Raw genomic sequence first — 21,678 nt, forward strand, 5'->3', positions numbered from 1 at the left:
AAATACCATTTGCAGTTTCATGCAAGCATTAGGAGCAATGGGGCGAAGATCATTTCCACTATATTGTGCGTTGAAAATCCAAAAGCCGGGTACCAGGACAACAGTTACAATTTTGGGTCAAATGCCGGGTTCTATCTGAAAAGAACACCACCCAAACATTAACTGCCTTTAAAAGAAATTATTTACTTAACGCCTGGGAAGGTCCCATGGCCACAAAGGAAGGGCAAGCCCCCTTCTCTGCAAACGCACAAGCTTCCCACCCCATCAGGGGACAGAGCTGTCATATTTATTCACCCGGTCACTCACATGGCTCCTGTTCTGTAGAAATGTATAGATTATGTGTCACTGTCAGAGCTCTCCCATGTAAGACAAAAAATTTCGGAAGCACTAAAAAAAATTCCCCAAATTCCTAACTAATGTATCCTCTCTGTACACTGGTTTTCTTCCCGAAGAAAGCACTACTGGAACCCCAGTGATCCCAGCACAGACAGCATCTACAGGAACAGATGCTGCCTCGTTGTTTCCTCAGGTCTGCAGGCATCTCTGCGGCAGGTTATGTGGCCAAGGTAGCCATGCAAGCCAAAGAGACATTCCCTGGAAAAGAAATCTGAAGCTGCCTCCCCTCCCATCAATGTAAAAAACATTTAACAAAAAGATAGAAGCAGTTTGTGTAGCAGGGAAGGGGGAAAGAAAAGCAGCTCGTTTGTCCTCGTGTCTCCTTTACTTCCCTATCTCACATTAATGAAATAAATGTCACTATCAGGTCCCACCACGTTTCCAAATTGTAACTGTTGAGGACTCCAACTCCACCCTGCGCTGGCCAGGTCTGTCATCTTCACCGGTACCACAGTGATGGGCACATGCAGCTGCTCAGCAGAGGCTGGCGATTAGCAGCACCTTTAATTAAGTGGAGCAAAAGCTCATTACATTATGAACTGACACTCTTGTTAGCCTTTCTGCTGAGATGGCCAAAGACTGAGGGCATGGGACAGCTGACCTATTTGCCTTACTCTTGGATGCAAACCAGGCAAGACAACATCAAGATCTATAGGTACAGCAGTGGAGGGGGGAACATTTATAATGATGGATTTCTCTTCCTCTCTCCCCTAACAGATAAAGAGACTTTTGTTTTGCTGATATGATCCTAGCACCTTTCACAGGCACTACATTTGTTTAAATTAAAAACAAGAAAGGCAGAGACACTGAGCACTCTGTATCTGGTCAGTAGTTTTCTGTCAGAATCAATAAAAGGGTGCCCAACATATGGAAAGGCATTTTATTAACAGCAGAATTAAGCTGAATTTAATAAGAGTGCTTTATGCTACCTTTTACATTTAAAAATACTTCAGTAAGCCATCAAAATAAGTTTATTCACACAGCTTTAATAAAGGTTTAACCCTGCAGCGGAAACAATTAAAAAGTCAGCATTTGCCCGGTTACCGCAGTGGTGTGTAGCTTATTGTGGCATTCAGGCTGTTGCTAAATCCTCCTGCTGCTTCCTCCACAATAGTGATGTGTGGCCTGTGAAATGAGCACTTAGTTTCAAGAATCAAGGTGCTGCAATCTATACTTGGGATGGGGGTGGAGGAAAGGAGTGGGTTTGAGGCAAGGGATGTTTCTTTTCTCCTTCAGTTCCCCACAGCAGCCCAGATCTAAACCCTTGCAAAATTTGTTGTGTGTCCAACTGCACAGGAACCCTTTCAGCTGAGATGCAAGCAGACACAGCCTGCTCCATGGCCACTCATCCCCCACCTCCAAGCACTGTGGGACGTACCCAGCATGAGGACAGGAAGAGCTGGAACATGCTGTGCTCCAGCTGTTATTCTGCTGTGGCCACCATGGAAAACACTGTGGCATCCTCTCCTCTCAACCTGCTTCAGGACAAAAGGCAGAGACACGGCCAAAAAGGTTAGTAGCTGCCAACTTCTTCCCCTTGAGGGCCTCCCAGACATCCTTATGTTTCTGTAAATTCAGCCCTGCTTTATGGGTCCGGAAGATGGGGTCAAGCCCTATAAAAGAGCTCCATGAGTAGTCGATCAAGCCCTTCCCCTGCTATGTCATCTTTGGGACTCCTTGACCTGGGCCGGGGAGCTGAGCAGGGAGTTCTTACCTGAGGTGCACAAAGCTGACAGTACCGGACCTGCGCTGCCAGCAGCTAACACCCCATGAGAACCTCTCCTCCGGCTGGAACAGGGGGCAGCTTTGTACCCCAGCCAGGCACCCCTTCCCAACACAGCTTCTTTTGAAAGAGATCGTGAGTGAGACATGGTTAGCTTGTAGCTAAGAACATTTTCTGCTTTGTAGCCATCTCTGGCATACACTTTCTCTCTACTCCTTGTTTCCTCCCAAACAGAAGTCTGTGCTGTAGCAACCTGGGGTTGACCTACCAGCTAAATTATGGTAACGACCGTATCTCTGGTGCCTGACTCCCAATCCACACTCCCTACACCCATTAAATGTCGCATCAAATTCCAAGCTCGCACATCACCTAAGTGACCTCCTAGATAACTCCTTCATCACTTCCAAACACACTCTTAGTGACTTTAGGATCCACATTTCCATCTGGCACCTCTTCTTGCTTGCCCTCTACCAGCTTAGAAACATCCTTCCAAAATCTCCCTCCTTTTTGGTGCCATCTTTACATCACATTCTTCTCTGCAAGCTTCATCAAGGGCAAAGCCATGGGTTTTTCCCCTTTAACTGAAGGGGGAAAAGTGGAGGCGTTCCTTAAAGGACTTCCCAAACCTCCTGTTATACACAGAGACTCTAATAACTAAGAAAGTAGCTTTTCATGTGAGCCTTTATAACACAGAAACACAGTCAGTGCTGAAAATTCATCTTTTCCATACCCAACTTCAGCAGAAAACACAGAAAGCCTGAGCTGCAGAGGGCACAGGAAAGGAACGCGGGAAATTTATGAGCTCCCAGAATTAAAACATTCCAGCAAGAAAGGCAGCAATGGCTTGTGGTGGGTCCTTTATGGGAGTAGGAAGGGAAAAGCAAATGACCTTAAGAGATCCGTCAGGGACCACATTAAGGAACTGGCTGTGTGCATGGAGCTGGGAGCACAAGAAACTTATCATCATCCCTGTGCTACTCAGCACCACAGAGTCACTGTGAAGCCTCCACCCGGACCAGGCAGAGACAAGCACCTTCCATCTAGTGAGCAAATGAGGGAGAGTGCAAAACTCCACCAGAACAAGGAGTTAAGAAAGGGGACAACATAGGAGACCAACCCTAGGGTGCAAACAGAAAGGGTACATTAACAAAGGCTTTCTGGTCTGCTTTAGGATCCCAAGTTTTGCAAGCATCAGGCACAGTAACAGTATTACTCCACATGAGAGGTCTACAGGTAAACTTCATGCTAAACTGTATTAAGTAAGGTATTAGGGACTGAATGCTCCTGCAGAAATAAACATCTGTCAATACAGGACAATTTTTAAGCAAACACAACATCGAATGTACTACTATTAAGCCAGCTATACAAAGGTGATTTTTAAAACCCATTTTCAAGCCATTCCAAAACCAGGATAATGTTATGCTCTGCTATGATAATGCAACATTCTACTGTCATATGACTAGGACAGACAGACACACAGACATTTATATAATAATGACACATGAACAGCTTCACATGCTATTTACACTTGCGCTCACATAGTGCTTGTTTTCAAGGCTCTTTTCAAGCATTTATCGAATTTCTCAGAACTGCTGGGAGGTAGGGAACCAGGTCATCTGTAAGACTGTATTTTAAGTTAAAAAATCTATTTTTGTTCAAACTGGGTATTTGGGGTTTTTAAAATATAATTTAGCTTCATTTAAATGAGTTTAAATTTTTGCCTCCCAACCAGTTCCAAGAAACACATACATCCAGCTGAGACCTTGTATGACATATTTAAACCCAGAGCAAATTTTCACGTTCAAGATATAAACCCCAGAAAATAGGGATTTATAATGAAAACATTGACAGGCATTTAACCATAGCCATACTGGCGGGTGTTGCTATACAACATATCAGTCTTACTTTTATTTTCTTTCAGACCAGGTGGAGAGACATCTGAAATAGTACATCTTTGACGATACACGTTATGGAAAGCTAAGGGAAAGTTACAACATACGTTATGGAAATTGTATCTCAGCACAGAAGCACAGAAATTTGAAACATTCAGACATACTTAAGTCACACAAAGTTTGATAGCAAGTACCATACTTAGAACACAAGAGACTAAGGTCTTTTCTAGACTTTTCACTGTTAAAGCCAGATCTGGCAAACACTACACACAGAGATAATTTCACTGACATAAGCAGTTTGAGAGTTCAGAGGGACAAATGCATATGAATAACTCATGTATGTGACTGTTTGCAAGATCTGCTCCTAAAAGTAATCCTTTATGCTAACAGCTTACTACTAAACATTCAATTTTGAGACTTGGTAATCTTTTGTTCACTGACTATTCATTTCAATTTTATGGAAAGCCATTATACTGAAACTCAGAATTAATGAAGATTTCATAAAACAGGCTATGAGAAACTGTACTATAGACATTTACTTAACAAAGACTTACACCATATGCCCAACACCATCTTCATACAGATGTATTGTAGTTTAATCTAATCCTAGAAAACTATGGTTTACTACTGGTAGTTATTTTAGTAATTAAACACTTCACAACAATTTATTATTATCTAGGACTTTATTATTTCATTCAGAGAAAAAATACTAAGTCTAGCCCTGTAATTTCTTCATCGTTACTTTTACTTAATTTTACAAGCACCATAATTTTCTTTGATCTACAGGAGAGGAAAAGCCAAACTGTCTCATGCAAAAAAAGTGATGTAAGCAGCACAACATTCAAAGTGTTAAAGAAACAGAGGATTCTTTAAGAAATGAGAACCTGTCATAATTAAAAGACACAGCAAAGCAAAACAAGCTTTTTACAGTACAGCTTGGTGGTCTGCTACAGAAAACATATGTACATGGAATCTGCATAATCATTACTTGTATCAGTTACCCTCTGGCACACACTAAACCAGCTGAAGTAGTTTTTACTTTAAAAGGTTTTTTTGGGGGGGTTGGGTGTGGGTTTTTTTTCCCAAGATTTAATTTTAACTAAATCCTGGCAGGTACTGAGCGCATCCTGCATCTCCAAGAAAATTTAGAGCATTCAACTCTAATAAAGTGGTCTCAAGGAGTGACACTTCTGCATCACCTCCAGACACAGCGGAGCTGTGGTCATTACTGGGAATGAAGAAACCTCGCACCAAGGCAAAGGCAGTTTGCCCACTGGCACGGATTCATGCGATTTTTTTTCCCCCCAGTGCCCACGCTTATTTCTTTAAAATGCTTGTAAATGTTCGTAAAAGGTCTGAGGGTGTATTTTATGTCTGGTTGACTCCTAAACGGGAAACTTTCCATACAGTGCTAGGCGTGGGAAACAGCATATGCTGAGTGCCATCTGCTGGGAGCGCCCGCTCAGCCGCTGCCTGGGCCATGGGAAACGGGGCGGGCAGACCCTGCGCTAGGTTTGCACACATTGAAACGTTTAGTCCCAGCTTCAGACAAAATAATATTTTAAAAATACAATTTGGAGGAATAGATCCGCGCTCCAGGTGCTTAATGTATAAAAGGAGCAAATAAACCCACTTCACTAGCACAACTGATGCAGCGTAACTCGCACATGCTCACAGAAGAGTGTTGCAAAGGGGAGACAGGGCAGCCCTAGGCTAAGATACTCACTAGTCTTACTGCAGTCATTGAACTTATTTTTTTTAGGGGGGGGAATCGGTTATTTCTCATCTACAACTATGTATTTATATTAAATACAAAGTAAATATTGCATTGTATCACTATGGTCCTCAGAGGAAGGGCGGAGGTAACATTCCAAGCCCAGAAATTGAAAGGGTATTTTCATTCAAGTCCTTATCCTGCAAATTCTGAAAGCTGGGGAAGGACTGGTTATAAGGGCAGGCAGTGACAGGACAAGGGGCAGTGGCCTCAAGCTGAAGGAGGGGAGATTTAGCTTAGACACTAGGAAGAAATTCTTTCCTGTGAGGGCGGTGAGGCCCTGGCACAGGCTGCCCAGAGCAGCTGTGGCTGCCCCCTCCCTGGCACTGTTCAAGGTCAGGCTGGATGGGGCTTTGGGCAACCTGGTCTGATGGAGATTGTCCCTTCCAACCCAAATCAGTCTGCATGTCTATGATTTAACTGGAGGGAGTTTAAAATTGTGTTTGAAAGCCCCATTTACAGCTCTGCCATTATGCTGCTCCCTTACGCCGAGCGGGCAGGGGCACCAAGGCTGGAAAGTCTCCCTCTGTATGGAATTTGCCATCCAACCAGGACACCAAACTCCACACTATTCCAGACTCAGCAGGCACATAGCGTGGTGGTACAGTTACAGGGCTGCAATTTGCACACAGCTAGGTGGTGGGAAAAGTACAGACTCAAAGTGTTATATCATTAAAAAAAAGTCATGAGAACTCCAGGCGTTTTCTATATATTGAGAATTTAAAGTCACAGTGCATTGTGGCACTGAAGCAGATGTTGGCTCTAGGTCTCGTTCCCATGTTTAATTTGATACATGCTATACCACTTACTTGCAACCCCCTCAATACACCACACACAAAAAACTGAACCAAAGGCAAAGCAAGCCTACGTTAATTTATAAGCATCTGGGGAATTTAGATTACTCTCAAAATATGTGAGCTATGTGATTGTATATTATTCCACTGTTAGCAGATGAATTTGGGTTTATTTTTTATATATATTTTAAAAAACGTAGCCAGTCAGTGGAACTCAATCTATCAATGTTTGCACAGTTATGGATCAAAAGGACAGGAGTAAACAGTAGTGTTATGAGGTTTTTTATTCCAAAATGTGACTACTGGATTGTGCCAGAAAAACAATCTGACACAATAGCTAACCTAATGCTTCACGAACAGGTATGTGATAGGAAAAACTCCCAGGGGCTGTGTTTCTAGCTGACCAACTTTGAGATCTCCTTTTCAGAGCAGAAACAAAACTGGAAAAAACCCAAACCACAAAACACCAAAAAAACCCTGGAAGACTGAGTGCTCCCCCTCCTTTTTAAGGTAGATACCAGCAATATGAGTGCACACCAAAAGGTGCATAATGAGGGCTAAGGAAATTTGCTTACCCTGTATTTTTAGGATTTTAAATCTGGCTCAACAGCAAATATAACAGGAAACCAAGGTCAGCCTGACACAATGTGGGCTATTCTCTCTCTTCCTCAATATGTGTTTGCAGCTCCTATCTAGGTTAATGGGAGTTTTGTGCACACGTGGGGGGAAACAGAACACAAATGCTGCAAAAATTGGACTCAGATTTAGTTCAAATAAAGTGTAATCAGCTTTAGAAAAAATCCATCAGCTTGAAAACCGATGTCTTATCACTGAAAAAAGTCTTTAAAACATCACCTCCATATGCTTGTTAAGCCCGGCCCTGGGAAAAAGTGCTTGTAATGCTTTGTGCCCTTACAAGCCAGTTGTGAGTACAGTACAAACACCCAAACTGGGTCTTTTTGATGCTTCAAATACTGATCAGCCAGGGTTGCATCTTTTTTATTTGGGTCTCAAGAAAATTCCTAAAACCATTGAAAATTAACTCACTGCAGCTCTTATTTTCTCCTACATACCCATGCACAGTGACATTGTTACGCAGACATTACAGATACCTTTGCTGTTGAAGTGAAAGACAAAATAATTAGGTTCCAGTTTTCATGATATGACCAATTCATGGACTTGGGGGTCTTACAGCACCCTTCACAGACCTAATAGCAGAAACTAGATATCATGTGAAAAGTGCAACTGCATCTGGGCATTAAATTGCATTTATTTCTCTAAAGAAGTGTCACATAACTAAAGAATATGCTGTAAGAGGAATGAAAGAATAACATTTTCAGTCCTGCACATATTTTGTACATAGTTTTCAGTGCAACATGTATTTTTGTAAGAAAAATTTAAAATGGGACACATTGAATGTAAGTACAGTACACTGCTAAAGAACTTGGAAAATATTTTACGTCCTGTGATTTAGCAGCAATCCATATGATAACTTCTGCCATGCATCTTTTTAAAACAATTACAAATACCATTAAACAAATTTGATTTTTCAATTTAATTCCATTGTTTGTGCAAAGAATTAGGAAAATATTATAAAATTATAATATGTTGCAGACAGAAGTTGGAGAGCATTTCCAAGAATCCTAAAATCTATGAACCCCCTCACCCAAACTCTTACCCCCCCAAAAAAAAGCAAACAAACTTCTGGTTCAAAGGAAAATTAAAACAAACCAGAGCATCCCACAGCACATGTTTCCTGCAGCAGAGACACCCGCTCCTACAAGGGCCTTCATTACGCATGACACAACAAGCAGCACCCATTCAACCTGAGGGAAGCCCACAGGCTCGCAGGGCCACTGGCTGGCTCTTTGTCACCAAATGCAGCAGGTTGAATGCAGACATCACTGTGATATCCTCACCAACAAAACCAGAGGCAAAGAACAGGGGCAAGAGCTGAGTAGGGAAGAAAAAAAAAAAAAAAAGAAAAAAAAAAGATGAGAACAAATTAAAGCATCAAAAATGTTAAGATACATTCACAGAAAAACGATGCTTACAATTGTATGAGATCACCACATGGGAGCACAATTCTAAATGCACTTTGCTTAGTATGTTTAGCCCACTTCTGACACCATCACCCCCAAAAATGTTGATACATATTACATAGTATTCAGTAACTTCCTATGCTACCAAGTATTCGCTGAGGCTGCTTCAGATATCCAACTGAGAGCAACCTAGGGTAGCAACCTATGTGGTCACAAGTGCAGAGGTACTAAGGGGCAACCTCAGGACCTCAGATAGACAGCAGGAATCCTGCTCTAAATACCCAGGAATGCCGGGCAGATCAAAGGCGCAGGCTTTTTCTATTTATTTAAAACAACCCCGCAACATTTCTGACTGGTGAATGCTGGAAACCAGTCATTGCTAAAAATTGTTCTTTTGATGACTTGTTTGAGGGACGTGACATTTCATTGTAATAAACTCGCCAGATATCTTAAACCCACAACTTCTCTTTTTTTTTCCCTCTTTAAGGCAGGAAATAATTCGCATTGTAAACTGTCCATGAGATATATTTAAACAATCTTCCGGACAGTTTAAATATAGTGAGCAGGGGGATGGCAGTCGCGAGATTTTATTTTAGAAGGCTTTAATGCATGAATACTAATTGTTTCGTTTACCGACGATGGGAAAGAGGAAACGCAGCTGCCTCGCAGCCCAGCCATTCAGAGCCACAGTTCACTTCAGGAGATTATGTGGCACCAGGGACGGGAGCCAAGCCCCACCGGAGTCCGTAACGAAGCTCTCACTGACTCCGGTGGGAACAGGATTGGGCCCCAGGTAACTACTGAGCAGCAGGGCACGACTCCCGGCCTCCTCCCTCGTCCCCTCTGTCTTTCTGGGGTGTCGGAGCACACGGGCCACAGGGTCCTGCCATGGCCCAGAGCAGGGGGTTGTCCTGGGCATTCTCCCAACCGGGAACAAGTTGCCCACGGTCTCACGCTGAAGAACAAGCACACGGGTACCCAGCCAGACGTAGCACCAAACCACCCTGGAGTGCATCCGATGCAAAGGGGCTTGCGTGAGCGCGCCTCAACTCGGACCTCTCCACACTGAACTCCCCGAGACACCCGAACACCTCCGTGCGCTGGGCAGGGCGGGGGAAGCGGCGAAGGTTGACGCTGCTCGGCGGGCAGCCCGAGACGGCCACTACGCAGCAGCAAGCGCAGCATGTCACGCATGGCTGCAGAGCCGGCTGCCGGATAACCAAACACCGGAGGGCTGCGCGCAGCCCGTTTCCCTGCTGCCGGCGGGACAGGCGCGCCGCCGGCACCCGCCCGCAGCCTGCAGCGCGCTGCCGGGGCCCGCAGTCGGCGGGGGTGCCCGTCGCCCACTCCTGTAGCCCACTGCCGGTGCCCGCAGCCCGGCGTCGGTGCCCGCAGCCCACTGCCCGTGCCCGTAGCCCGGCGGCGGAGCCCGCAGCCCACTGCCGGGGCCCGCAGCCCGGCGGCGGTGCCCGTCGCCCACTCCTGTAGCCCACTCTCGGTGCCCGCAGCCCGGCGGCGGAGCCCGCAGCCCACTGCCTGTGCCCGCAGCCCGAAGGCGGAGGCGCCTTTGCCCGGCCGAGGAACAAAGCCGCGCTCTGCCAGCAGCAGCGCCGGGCGCCCCCTGCCGGCCGGCACAGCTCCCCCCGTCCCTCGTCCGCGCACCGCGGCGCCACCTGGCGGCCTCGGCCCAGCATCGCCGTTTGACGGCGGGAGGCTGTCCCGGCCGCCCTCGCACCGGGGCAGCGCTCGAGGGCTTGGCTCCGCCGAAAGCCTCAGCAGTGTGACCTTCCGGAGCGGGTCTTTCATACCCGGAGTGCCGACAGACACCTCGGAGAGCAGCGTGCCGCGGGGCGCACGGACAGACCCGTCCCTCTCCGTTAAGGCGCCCAGCACAGGCAGGCACGGGGACCCGAGGAGCCTGGCGTCAAGGCGAAGGGACGCGCCGTGCCACCTTGCGCAGGCCCTTTGGCCCCTCGAGGGTCCAGGACTGACCGCCCACACCAACGCCACACTGCCCTCTCTCCTCCGTCACAACCGAGACTCCCTCAAGTGCAAACAGCTTAAAGGAAATTATCTAAAAGCCCCGAGGATTATAAAATAGATCCCGACCTCTTGAAAACGTCACATATTTCAGTGTGCACCGAAAAGTTGTTATTTAGCCTCAAGTATTCATAAAGACCTGGAGGATATATAAGTCCTGAAAGCCCAATAAAATATAACTGAGTGTTCATGAAAGTACTTTATTGCAGTTAACATATTTATTCTTCTCTTGCTGACATTTTGATCGCTATTTTTATTTACTCTGTACGTTACAGCAAGGCCCAGTAGTCTCGGGTAGGACAGGACCTCCTGGTGCTAGGTAGCGTACGCAGACAAACTAAATCCCTGCAGCAGGGAGCTGACAGACCACGGCAACAACTGCACGTAAAGAACCAGCCCAGAGCAGAGACAAACTCATTGCAATTAACACAACTCGGTTTGGAGGTGTCTCACCCCCTCTCCACTGGCACAGAGAAGTGGCTGTGGGAGAATGACAGGTTAAGATGCCAGACGGGCCACGGCACGTTCAGGAACTGGGTCTGTGTCTCAGATTTATCAGAGGAACAGCCAGAGCACGACAAGAAACACGGGAAGAAAACACCATCCTGGAAATACCATCACAGGTGGTTTAAACTCCCATGCTGTGCATGGCTGGATCTTTCCAGGTTAAGCAAAGGCCCCACGGTAGGGCCTCAGCCCCAGGGGAACATGGCCATGCGGGCACACCTTGCAAAGGCCAAACAGCCTGGGCACAGCACCCTGCTAATGTGCCCATGCTGCAGGAGTACTGCAGCCATGAGCCACGGCGGGTACTGCAGCACAGCACCCCCATATCCTTATTGCAGCACTTGTCTGGCAGGACAGACACTCCATGAAGCGGTCAGAGCAAAACTCACCAGCTAGGGGAGGGCATGATGCTTTCATACATTACTTCTTAGTTTTGTTGGTTGGTTTTCTGGGGGGGAGGTGTTGTTTGGTTTGCTGGGGGTTTTTTAAACACATGCTGCTTGCTGCGCTGCCAGCAACACCCAGGACATTGCTGGCTCCTCCACAGTTGTCCCTCATCACTACCAGAACTCTTGGAGCCTCTTCACCACACTTTACTCTTTAACCTAGCCACAGCATGAGCCAGCACGAACCTTTCCACTGTGTGACTCTTTTAAGATGAACAGATTATACAAAAATAGCAGCAACCATGTCACTGGGGGCCTTCTGCTAGGATGATACACTCTGTAATGCCAGGGAAGCTTTACCTTTAGGTACTGATACCCTAATATAGACATACATTGAAGTACTGCCAGCTTTCAAGAGCTTCTAGATTGTCAATTGCAAATGTTCAGAAAGCACAGCCCCAAAATAAAGAGGATTTGTTAAAAAGTAACGTAGGGGGCCTGTCAAATTTGTCCTTCGGAAATTAAGAACTTTGTACATACTCAGGTTACGTTTTCTCAACCTCAGTCTGCAACTAGGGAAATTTCTTTGGCGAAGAAAGATTAAATTCTGATAATATCACATCTTGCTTTCAGGGAAGCACCAAGACTCTCAGGAGCTGATAACACTACTGGCTTAAGTTTTTCCGTATTCAGTGTTTTTCCTGACAACTCAGGTCCAGAATTCCTAAAATTAATGAGAACCCCAGCGCTCACAAAAAAATTATTGTAAAGTTTTAGCCCTTTACAAGTAAATTAAAAAATAACACAAATTCTTAAGGGAATCTTTTTTTCTTTTTCTTCTTGCCCCAGTAATGAGATCTTAATAGTTTGAGGCTTCTACTTTTTCCCTCAATTTCCCTCCCCCACCCCCAACTCTCCAGCCCCATTTTGAGGGCAGGAAACAATTAGAGATAGGTACACACTAGCCAGGGAGCCAGGCTCTTATGTCAGGAGTTTCTATGTCACTGGAAAAAGCAAAAGAGCAAAAATACTGCCATCCTGGAGAAACCCAAACAACCAGATGTCAGAAGACAGTAAAGGCCTGTGAGTCTTCTAAGCTCAAGTGTTACTTTAACAGTTTAATTTTAATCACTATTTGTTTTGTTAAGTTTCTCCCATCCAGCAGTAAGTTCAAACAGTTGTTTTGCAAAGGTTTTATTTGATTTATGTATAAATAAATGAATAAACTGTAACAAAAATGTTTCACTGAGGAAGCTTAGTGGAATATCTAATACACATGTTGATTCCAGCCTCAGCATTTTCATTTTTTGTTTTATTTGGGTTTTTTGCTCCCCTTGAGCTGCTGCCAGTCAGGCTGGCCAGCCAGCAGAGAGGAACCACCAGGCTGTGCAGGAGGAAGAAGTGCAGCCCTGAGGGAACGGTGCGAGCAAGTATTTCAGTCTATAATGGATTTCTGTGCCTGAACAGCTATTTACTTCATCATCGTTTTACCTCAGCATGTTCTCTGGAATACCAAAGCCTTTGGTCTCCCCAGCTCCCTGCGTTTGCACTTGGTGGTTTTTATGGACTTTACTGTTTGCGGTAAATGGCTTAGGTTTGTCACGGTGCCTGCTAAGGCAGAAGGGGTGTGTGGGGGGGGGTAAAGGCAATGTTTAATAGCTTATAAGGAGATGTTTAATAGGGTCTGAGCCACCAACCATTACCGAGCTGCCGGCTGTGGCAGGAGACTGGAGCACAGGAAAGGTTTTCAGCAGGGGGATGAGGACTGCCAGTTATTTATAGGAGAAAGGAGAAGGCAAGAGTCACAGTTCCCCCTTCGGGTCCAAGAAGATCTCTAAACTAGCACCCACTGCAGTGCACCTAGTGTTTTCCTCACACACATACACCTCACTACCTGCTGAACCACCCTTTCTGTCCTGGCCTCCCAACAGTCTGCTACAACAACGCGGTGGCAGCCTCCAGCCCACAAAAACCACACACTCTCTCAATATGCATTTGTGCTTTAGAAAGAGTTTTTCAGACAGCTGCATGCTTCAATGCACTGTACTGCAGTCAAAGCATTCAGCACAAAATTACAAAGGTAACTGACAAAACCTTTGGAAATTCACCTTTAAATAGAGATTTTAGGAGCTGGATGTTTTCATGTGCTTGTATATCCACTGATAATGCAAACAACCTGCCTTCAGCAGTTCACCTTTTACTGTTAAAATACCTCGCAAAAGCTCATTGTCTGGTGAGAGTAAATACTTTAATCATTAACAGCCAGCAATATGCAGGAAAACATCATAAAGATAATTATAAGCTTTTCAAAGGCTTACTGAAGAGGCATAAGGCATTTTAAAAGTAACTAATTGTGTTAGCCTTACAGGTCTACAGAGGGACTGCAGCATTTAACTTGCATGGCTGTCTGCATACACCTCCATACACACACACAGTACCAGCTTCTCAATTACAGCCACAGAAATGAGAAGTATTAGACCTGAATTCCCTTTTCACTTTTAACACCCTCAATTAAAGCATGTTCTCCATGGCTGTTTGAGCTGGAATGTGCAAACTGAATGGCAATCCAGGCTACTCTTAGGAAGTTTACATTGTGCCTTGATAAAGGAGGCAATTACTGCCATACCTCGTAATATTTGAGTGGAAAACCAGGAAACGTCAAGCTTTAAACTTGAAGTTAGCACAGCTATAAGAAAGGGGCCTAAAAAATGAAGTTCAAAACCTTTTTGCTGTCTTGGGTTTTACATATTCTCTTACACTGGATTTTGGTTTTAAGCCTTTCCCACAGCAACACATGGACAGGGGTAACAGGGCCCAAGTTATTAATGTTATTGATGTACTTTTTTCATATTCCGGCTGGGAAGCTTCAATAGTAATAACTTCTGTAGTCATCATTTTAACAGCTGGAGTTGGGGGGAGGGGGGGGAAGACGAAGAAACAGCAGAAAGCCGGAAAAGACCGTGAGACAGGATCAGACAGCAGGGAAGCACTGCTCTCCCTATAGCAGGAATGCACATCCCCACCTGCTCATCCCAAGTCCCAGTCTGTGACACACAGGGACGACCAAAGCCTTAGGGACTAACCACCCTCCATACTCCCTCCTTAGGCTGCATGTAAGTTTCCCAGTGAGGTGAATCAGAGATCTGTTTAGGAGTGCAGCCTTCAGTCTGAGTTTTATTACCCAGACTTTGCTCCTTCATCTGAGAAAGAGGAGATGCCCACAATAGATTTTAGATTATTGTGCATATAAAACAATTACCTTTCCAATAAAATAACCATTAAAATATTGGAAAATAAAGCAGACTCTGAAACCCTTGCAGAGAATTCAGGATAATTTCAATTATTTCAATTGCTGGAGAAAGCTAAGAAAGGAGGTAGCGCTCCATATGTCTGAAGTTCGTATTTATATTGGAACAGATATCCAGAATAGAAAAGTGGTTTATATTTACAAGAGAAAAACATTGCATCTGAGCAAAGAACAAAGAGCTATACTTAATTTTCATTTAATTACCAAATTGAGCTAAAATTCTCGCTAGCATCAGCTGCCACAGATGGAAGCTCACAATCCCTTACAGGAATACTTCATTTTGTATCCTGAACTGGCCACTGCATCGCTCCCCTCTCCAGCTAGCGAAAAACCAGTTTGGTAACAAAAAGACTCCTGTGCTGGTGTAACAAAAGCCCAGAGGTGTGTCCGGGGAGAGGGGGGGCGCAAATTAGAAAGGTCTGAGAACTGAGAGGACAATGAAAACAAAGGGGGTTTTGAAGGTTATACCCTCCTGAAAAGTGAGAAGGGGAAAAGTGCATTAATGCCTCCCTGTTCCACAACTGCTCCCATGGAGAAGAGAACTGTGAGACTCAATTCTCCGTCCTTATTTTACTACTTAACACTATTACACATCCAGGGCAGTGGTACAGGTCCCCTCTGAACAGCCAAAGGACATGGCCTTGTCCAGTGTGAATGAAGGATATCAGTGCTACACTGAGTAGTACAGGAGGGGAGGGAATTAATTCATTTTCCTTTAAGTAATACAAAATGTAAAGGGTCCTTGCTCAAGGGACTCTGGCTTGGTGTTTAATGAGGGGTGTAAAGTGGAAGGAGATTTCATTGCTGCAGAAAAGCAGAACTGCAAAGAGATAAGAAAAAGTGGAGAGAGACCCCAAGGAAAGGAAGAGACGCTGTAGAGGAAGAGACACAGTAGACAAGAGAGGAGTCCCTGAGCCTGGGATGAAAGAGGATCCTCAGCTAAGGGCAGGAACAGCACCTCTCTGAGCCTTGCTCACACATCTGTCGTTTGCAGACAGTTTCCCAATAGTTATGGCTGGTAGTACTTCCCAAAGGAGAGTAAATATAGGTCAATTGGGATTCCCTCCCCCCCATTCCTGCTCCTCCCAGAACTGATGCACCAAAATAGCCCTGAGCTGCACTTTCATTTTCCCTGCCTTGGTAGCCTGCCAACACAGAGCCCGTTCCTTTTACGGCAGGGAGTTTATAACTACAACAGCCATAAACTATTCTTAAACGGGTCTTTTCTGGGAATCACGATCCTTTCAACATCTTGAAAAATATCTAATCTTCTCCATTCCAGGCAGTACTCTTCAGCACAGTGGTAAAGATTTAATTGCTTCTGGTGCTCAGATGACGAGATACAAGTGTTCTGGAAATAACCTTTTAATTTAACAATTCCTACTGGCAAGCCCGGAAGCTTTTTGCGTTGCTCACCAATAAAGAATTCATTTTCAGTACTACAAAGAAAACCAAAGTTTAAAAACTTGTGAGTCACTGCTATGGACAGAGGAGCTACCCAAGAGGTACCCTAGCACTGAAGACACGATACCTATTTTTACTACCAGGTTGATTTGAGTAGGCATGCTCTCCCTCTCAACCAACATTTGCCTTGAGTACTGGGTTTGCATGGCAAGGTTTTGGTAACTGGAGAGGCTTCTCCAGGAAGATCCATGTCCAGTACAGGCAATGACAGATCCATGTCCAGTACAGGCAATGACAGCCAGCTACAAGACAGACCTGGTGCTGGGCAAGGCCAAGCCCACCAGTGCCAGTGCTTCACGGATAACATGGTTAATCAGGAGGAGGGGAACCCCAACAAGGGCAACTGTAGCCAGAGAGAGGAGAGAGAAGATGTGAGAGGAACCCTGCAGACACCATGGTCAAAGAAGGAGGAGGAGGCACTCCAGGTGCTGGAGCAGAGATTCCCCTGCAGCCCACAGAGAAGACAACGATGAGGCAGGCTGTCCCCTTGCAGCCCATGGAGGTTGATGGTAGAGCAGACACCCACCTGCAGCCCATGGAGGACCCCATGCTAGAGCAGGGAGATGCACCCAAAGGAAGCTGCGACCCCATGGGAAGCCCAACACTAAAACAGGCTCCTGGCAGGACCTGTGGCCCCATGGAGAGAGGAGTCCACACTAGAGCAGGTTTGCTGGCAGGGCTTGTGACCCCATGGGGGACCCACACCAGAGCAGTCTGGTCTTCAATGACTGCAGCCCATGGAAGGGGCCCATGCTGGAGCAGTTCATGAAGAACTGCAGCTGGTGGGAGGGACTCCACACTGGAGCAGGGGAAGATTGTGAGGAGTCTTCTTCCTGAGGAGGAAGGAGCAGCAGAAATGTGTGACGTACTGACCACAGCCCCCACTCCCTGTCCTCCTATGCTGCTTGGGGGAAGAGGAGAGGGGGAAATCAAGAGTGAAGTTAAGCCCAGGAAGAAAGAAGGGGTGAGGGGAGGTGTTTCTAAAACAGGTTTATTTCTCATTACTTAACTCTGATTTGATTGGTAATAAATTAAATTAATTTTCCCAAGTTGAATCTATTTTGACCATAACAGGAATGGCTGAACAATCTGTCCCTGTCCTGATCTTGACCCACAGCCTTTTGTTGCATTTTCTCTCCCCTGTCCAGCTGAGGAGAGCAGTGATAGAGCAGTTTTGTTGGGCACCTGGCCTCCAGACAAGGTCAACCCAAGCTTACTGACACAGCAGAGCTAGCAAACTTTCTGCTCTATTTTTAATTCAGGACAAATCCCATGTATCATTACAAGAAGGTAAAATACATCTTTCTTTTTTACCAGTGAACAGAAGCCCTTCAAAAGGAAATATCTATTCTGCATTTCTGAAACCATTTACTAGTTTTTATTTCTCAAATAAAAAAAAAAAAGATGATGAATTTAAAAGATTAAACAAATACATCACTTGGCATTGGAGTTCTTTTGAATTATGTTACACAGTGCTCCTAACTCAGAGGATTTCTTCCTCAGCTTACAATGCTTGTTTGCCTGGGTGACAACACACAATAGATACTTGATACTAAGGTAGAGTCACAAAAACCAAGCAAAAAGCCTCCAGCTAAGAACCAGTAAGACTTAACAGTACTTCCAACCTTAAACATCAAAGAAGTACACTCCTTCAACAAGAGCACTGTCTCACTCCCCTGTCCCTGCAATGAGAGGGGTGGAAGCCAGCCTGGCAGTGGTTTGCTGAGCGGGCGCTCCTGTCTGCACAGCACAGAGATAAACACAGTTGGGGTTTCAGCCATGGGTTTGGCCTGTGGTTTAATGAGCTCTCCGAGTAAAATCTGTATCAAGGAATTAATAAACCCCAAAGTCACAACTCTCCCTGCCAGAACAGCAAACTAAGGCATCCTCAAGGCAGGATCAGATGCCAGGGGCTTATTACAGTGTATATAGGAAATTACCAATAAATAATCAGTAAATCTATAGGCAGCAGATTTTCAAGATATTTAGAACACTTTTAACTGAAGAAGTTGTTGGTGCTAATATCTATCTACTTGCATATTCTCATGATGTGCCTATAAAAGCCTTGGACCCTAACAGAAAAGTAAATTTCCAGTGCAAAAGGCACCCACAGACTCACGTCCTACCCAGACATCAGCCTGTGTCGTGCTCAGCATTGAATTCTTCAGCACAAATCATTTGAAAGCCGAATTATCTCCCTGTATTTTTATAATTCACTACATGGGAAAATACAATTTGTAGATCAGACTGTGAATCAGACCAGAGTACAGTCTCATATTTTGTCAAAATCTTTCAAGTAAAGCATGGGGTTTATAAAATATAGTTACTCTGTTAGCTAGAATAACTGCACTTCAGACCAATCCAGGTTGGTTGCTTCTTTTTTTTAGCATTCCTGACACTAGAAAAGCATTTCGAATTAAAGACATCATAGCTGCCAATCTTTCCCCAGCAGTCTCCCTTACGTGGAAATTTTCTACGTGGCTTTCTCTTAAAAAACAATACCGCTCATCACCACAGAGAGGAGCCACCTCCCTTTCGTAAGAAGGTATTGCATCGGCTCATGAGTAATTAACTGAGCCTCAGCCTTCAAGCAACATCCTTCAAATAACATCCTCGGCACACCGAAGTCTGCATATGTCAACAGAATAAAAGACCCCTTTAAAAATGTACCTTTGATCACATCGATTGTGTCATGACGGTATGTGGAGCAGCCTTATGAATATACAAGAAAACCTCCTCCTTTTATCCAAAAATAGTTGGAAAAAATTATAGCATGAAGAAATTCCAATACTGCACAAAACCCATACAAAGAATGGCTCACACACTGTAATAACCATTCGAAAACAAAAGAACCTCTATCTAGATGGATAAAAAATACAGTTAAAATAACATCTAGCCCATACCAAAATGAAATTCCATCAAGTAAAATGGAAACTCCTAAATCTTCCCCAGTCAGAGATGTACTTTTTATGAATAGCAGAGAGAAAACACTATAGGAAATAAGGAGAGTATTTATACTTTAAATCTCCTTTGAACGTACAGTACAATCAGATGAGCTAATATTGAATGTCAGTGACTGGAAAGTGAGGGAGCAAAGAAAACTCTTTCTGTCCTGACAGCAATACATTTGACTCAAATACAAAGATTAGTGTATTTTAAACCACTGCCCCAGATGGACTGATCTAATAAAGTTTTATTTAAATTTCTGGCATTATCATTTTCTTAAAACAAATCTTCACTTGATTAGGCTATCGTTAAATATGCTGATTAGCAAAAAATACACACCTTTACACAAAATTTCCCACCACTATTTAATAACCAGGATTATAGGTACACCTACTTGTATTCAAGTAATTACAGGGATAAGAACATTTATTCAGGATTCTCCTTCCTTCTTACAAGAGAAAATGAGCAAACTTTTTTCAATGAAAAAAGTTACCTGGACTCTGTATGAGCTGAATTCTGATTTCCATTCCAGCACAGCTTAAAAATGCACAAATGTAGCATTTTTTCTTTTCAGTTAGCTAAATATATTTACACCGTATGTAGGGTGCACAAGCATTTGCCCCTCTAGGCATTCTAAAGCTATTTTTCAATTCATAAACAAAGTAAGTACTAATTCCAGTTAAACACATTACTTTGAACCTGCTTTGATTATTTCCCTTCTCTGTCTCTCGAGTGTCCAGAATGTGAAGGTACCTCCTCGACCTCTTTTAACTGATCAAAAATATTAAAATTCTACAGTTTTTTCAACGCCCATTTCCCAACCCTAAATCGATTCAAAACACAAAAATATTCCTCCTGTACCTGCCAGCTGGACTTGCAGCCCACAGTAACCATGCAAACCCTTGCTGTGCAGCAAGGGGTACTTACCTCTGATGGCTCTGTTACAGTGAGTGTGCAATAGAGACTATATCGGGGTTATCTCCAGACTCACCCCGTGAGCCACCTGTGGGTAGAGGTGATGCTGCCTGCTGATGCCAGACCTGGCAGCAGCCCCACAGTCCTCCACAGAGCCCCTCCAGACACTGCCCGTGCCTGTGGCTCACTGAGTGGGCACACCACTCAGTTCAGTGCGTCTTGTTTGGAGGATCACGGGAGGAACAATGCAGCTGCCAAGTTTATTCCCCTCTTCCATCAGCCTTCTGCTAGTCTCCAGGTTTTGTAGTTCAGCCTCCCATCTAGATCAATACTCTAAGTTAAATTTGGATGTTTTATTTGCATAATCTGTTCTTACAAGTGACATCTGTGCCATTTCCTTCAGCAGAGGCAGCAGCACACAACAGCCTGCTTTCAGGAGCTTCACTGAGCCTTGCCCCAATATGCAGTGTCTGTCCTACTTGGGCTCACGCTCCAAGAAAGGAAATCCTACAATTAAAACATTAAAAAATTAAGAGTCCCTCTTTATCCTCTTGGACCTGGTATTTCACACCAGTGTGGCTGCACATCAGAAATTCCCCAGTAACTCAGCCATGCCCTCACGGCACCCTCGGTCCCCAGGACAGGACTGTCCCCCTCAGCACACCTCAGCACTGAGCATGCAAGCCTACAGCACTCCCTATCAGAACCAATGACAAAGGATGTGCCAACTGTCTGTCTACCTTAAGGATTTTTGAAACAATAATTACTGGTTTGAATTTTGATATACTTGTTTAGTATAGTATTGTTATGGTACATACATACAGAAAGATTCTGGTTCTTTTATATTTATGCGTGTACTTAGATAGATATTCACAGATATCTTATCTAGATGTTTGGAAATTGCATGTAGTTGCTAGGCAAAACAAACAAGAAAATAAATAAACCATAAGCTGTCATCAATTAAGCCCATCTGCAGATTCTGCTATTCGTAACCAAATACACAGAAAGTCACACAGGTAACAGACTACCAGTTTGGAAACAGGCTGACTGCCCAGATGACCTTCCATGGCAGCATATTGGAGGGATTTAAAAAAAAAAATTAACAGAGTAGCTGCAGTGACTGACTTAAACAATTCTGCCTCTGTTGCACAGATTTTCCTCTGCACACAGGGCATCAGTGCAGCAAGACAGTCACTTGCATTTGCAATGAACTATCCTGTCAATGAAGCTGGTTTTCGGGGGTTGTTTGGGAATTTTGGGGGGTTTTGGGTTTTGTTTTTTTTTTTTTTTTTTGAGAGAGAGAGCTTCATCAAAATCTATCAAGCTTGCTTTCTCACTCTTAAGAACTCACTCTGGGTGCTTTAGCTGGATAAACAGGAGCCTGTTGAGTCCCTATATTCCCAGACAGTGGAGCTATTCTGTGTCTGTAACTGAGGCTGCTCTTCCTCCTCTGACAGGTTAGGAAATGTATCCTACAGTGTTTGGGAAACAA

The 21,678-nt window shown here is 44.5% G+C and overlaps 1 protein-coding gene across 1 annotated transcript in view; it reads right to left on the reverse strand.

Annotated features, from left to right (window-relative positions):
* The window catches only part of MSRB3 (methionine sulfoxide reductase B3), a gene marked incomplete at its 5' end in the record, with an annotated part of 85,454 nt that overhangs the window by 57,059 nt on the left and 6,717 nt on the right, over positions 1–21,678 (reverse strand). Inside the window, 1 exon segment of the mRNA XM_084268625.1 lies at positions 8,406–8,532. Coding sequence (XP_084124751.1) covers positions 8,406–8,532 — 127 coding nt within the window.

Source organism: Gallinula chloropus, assembly GCF_964237585.1.
Source record: "Gallinula chloropus genome assembly, chromosome: 1".
Taxonomy (NCBI): Eukaryota; Metazoa; Chordata; class Aves; order Gruiformes; family Rallidae; genus Gallinula; species Gallinula chloropus.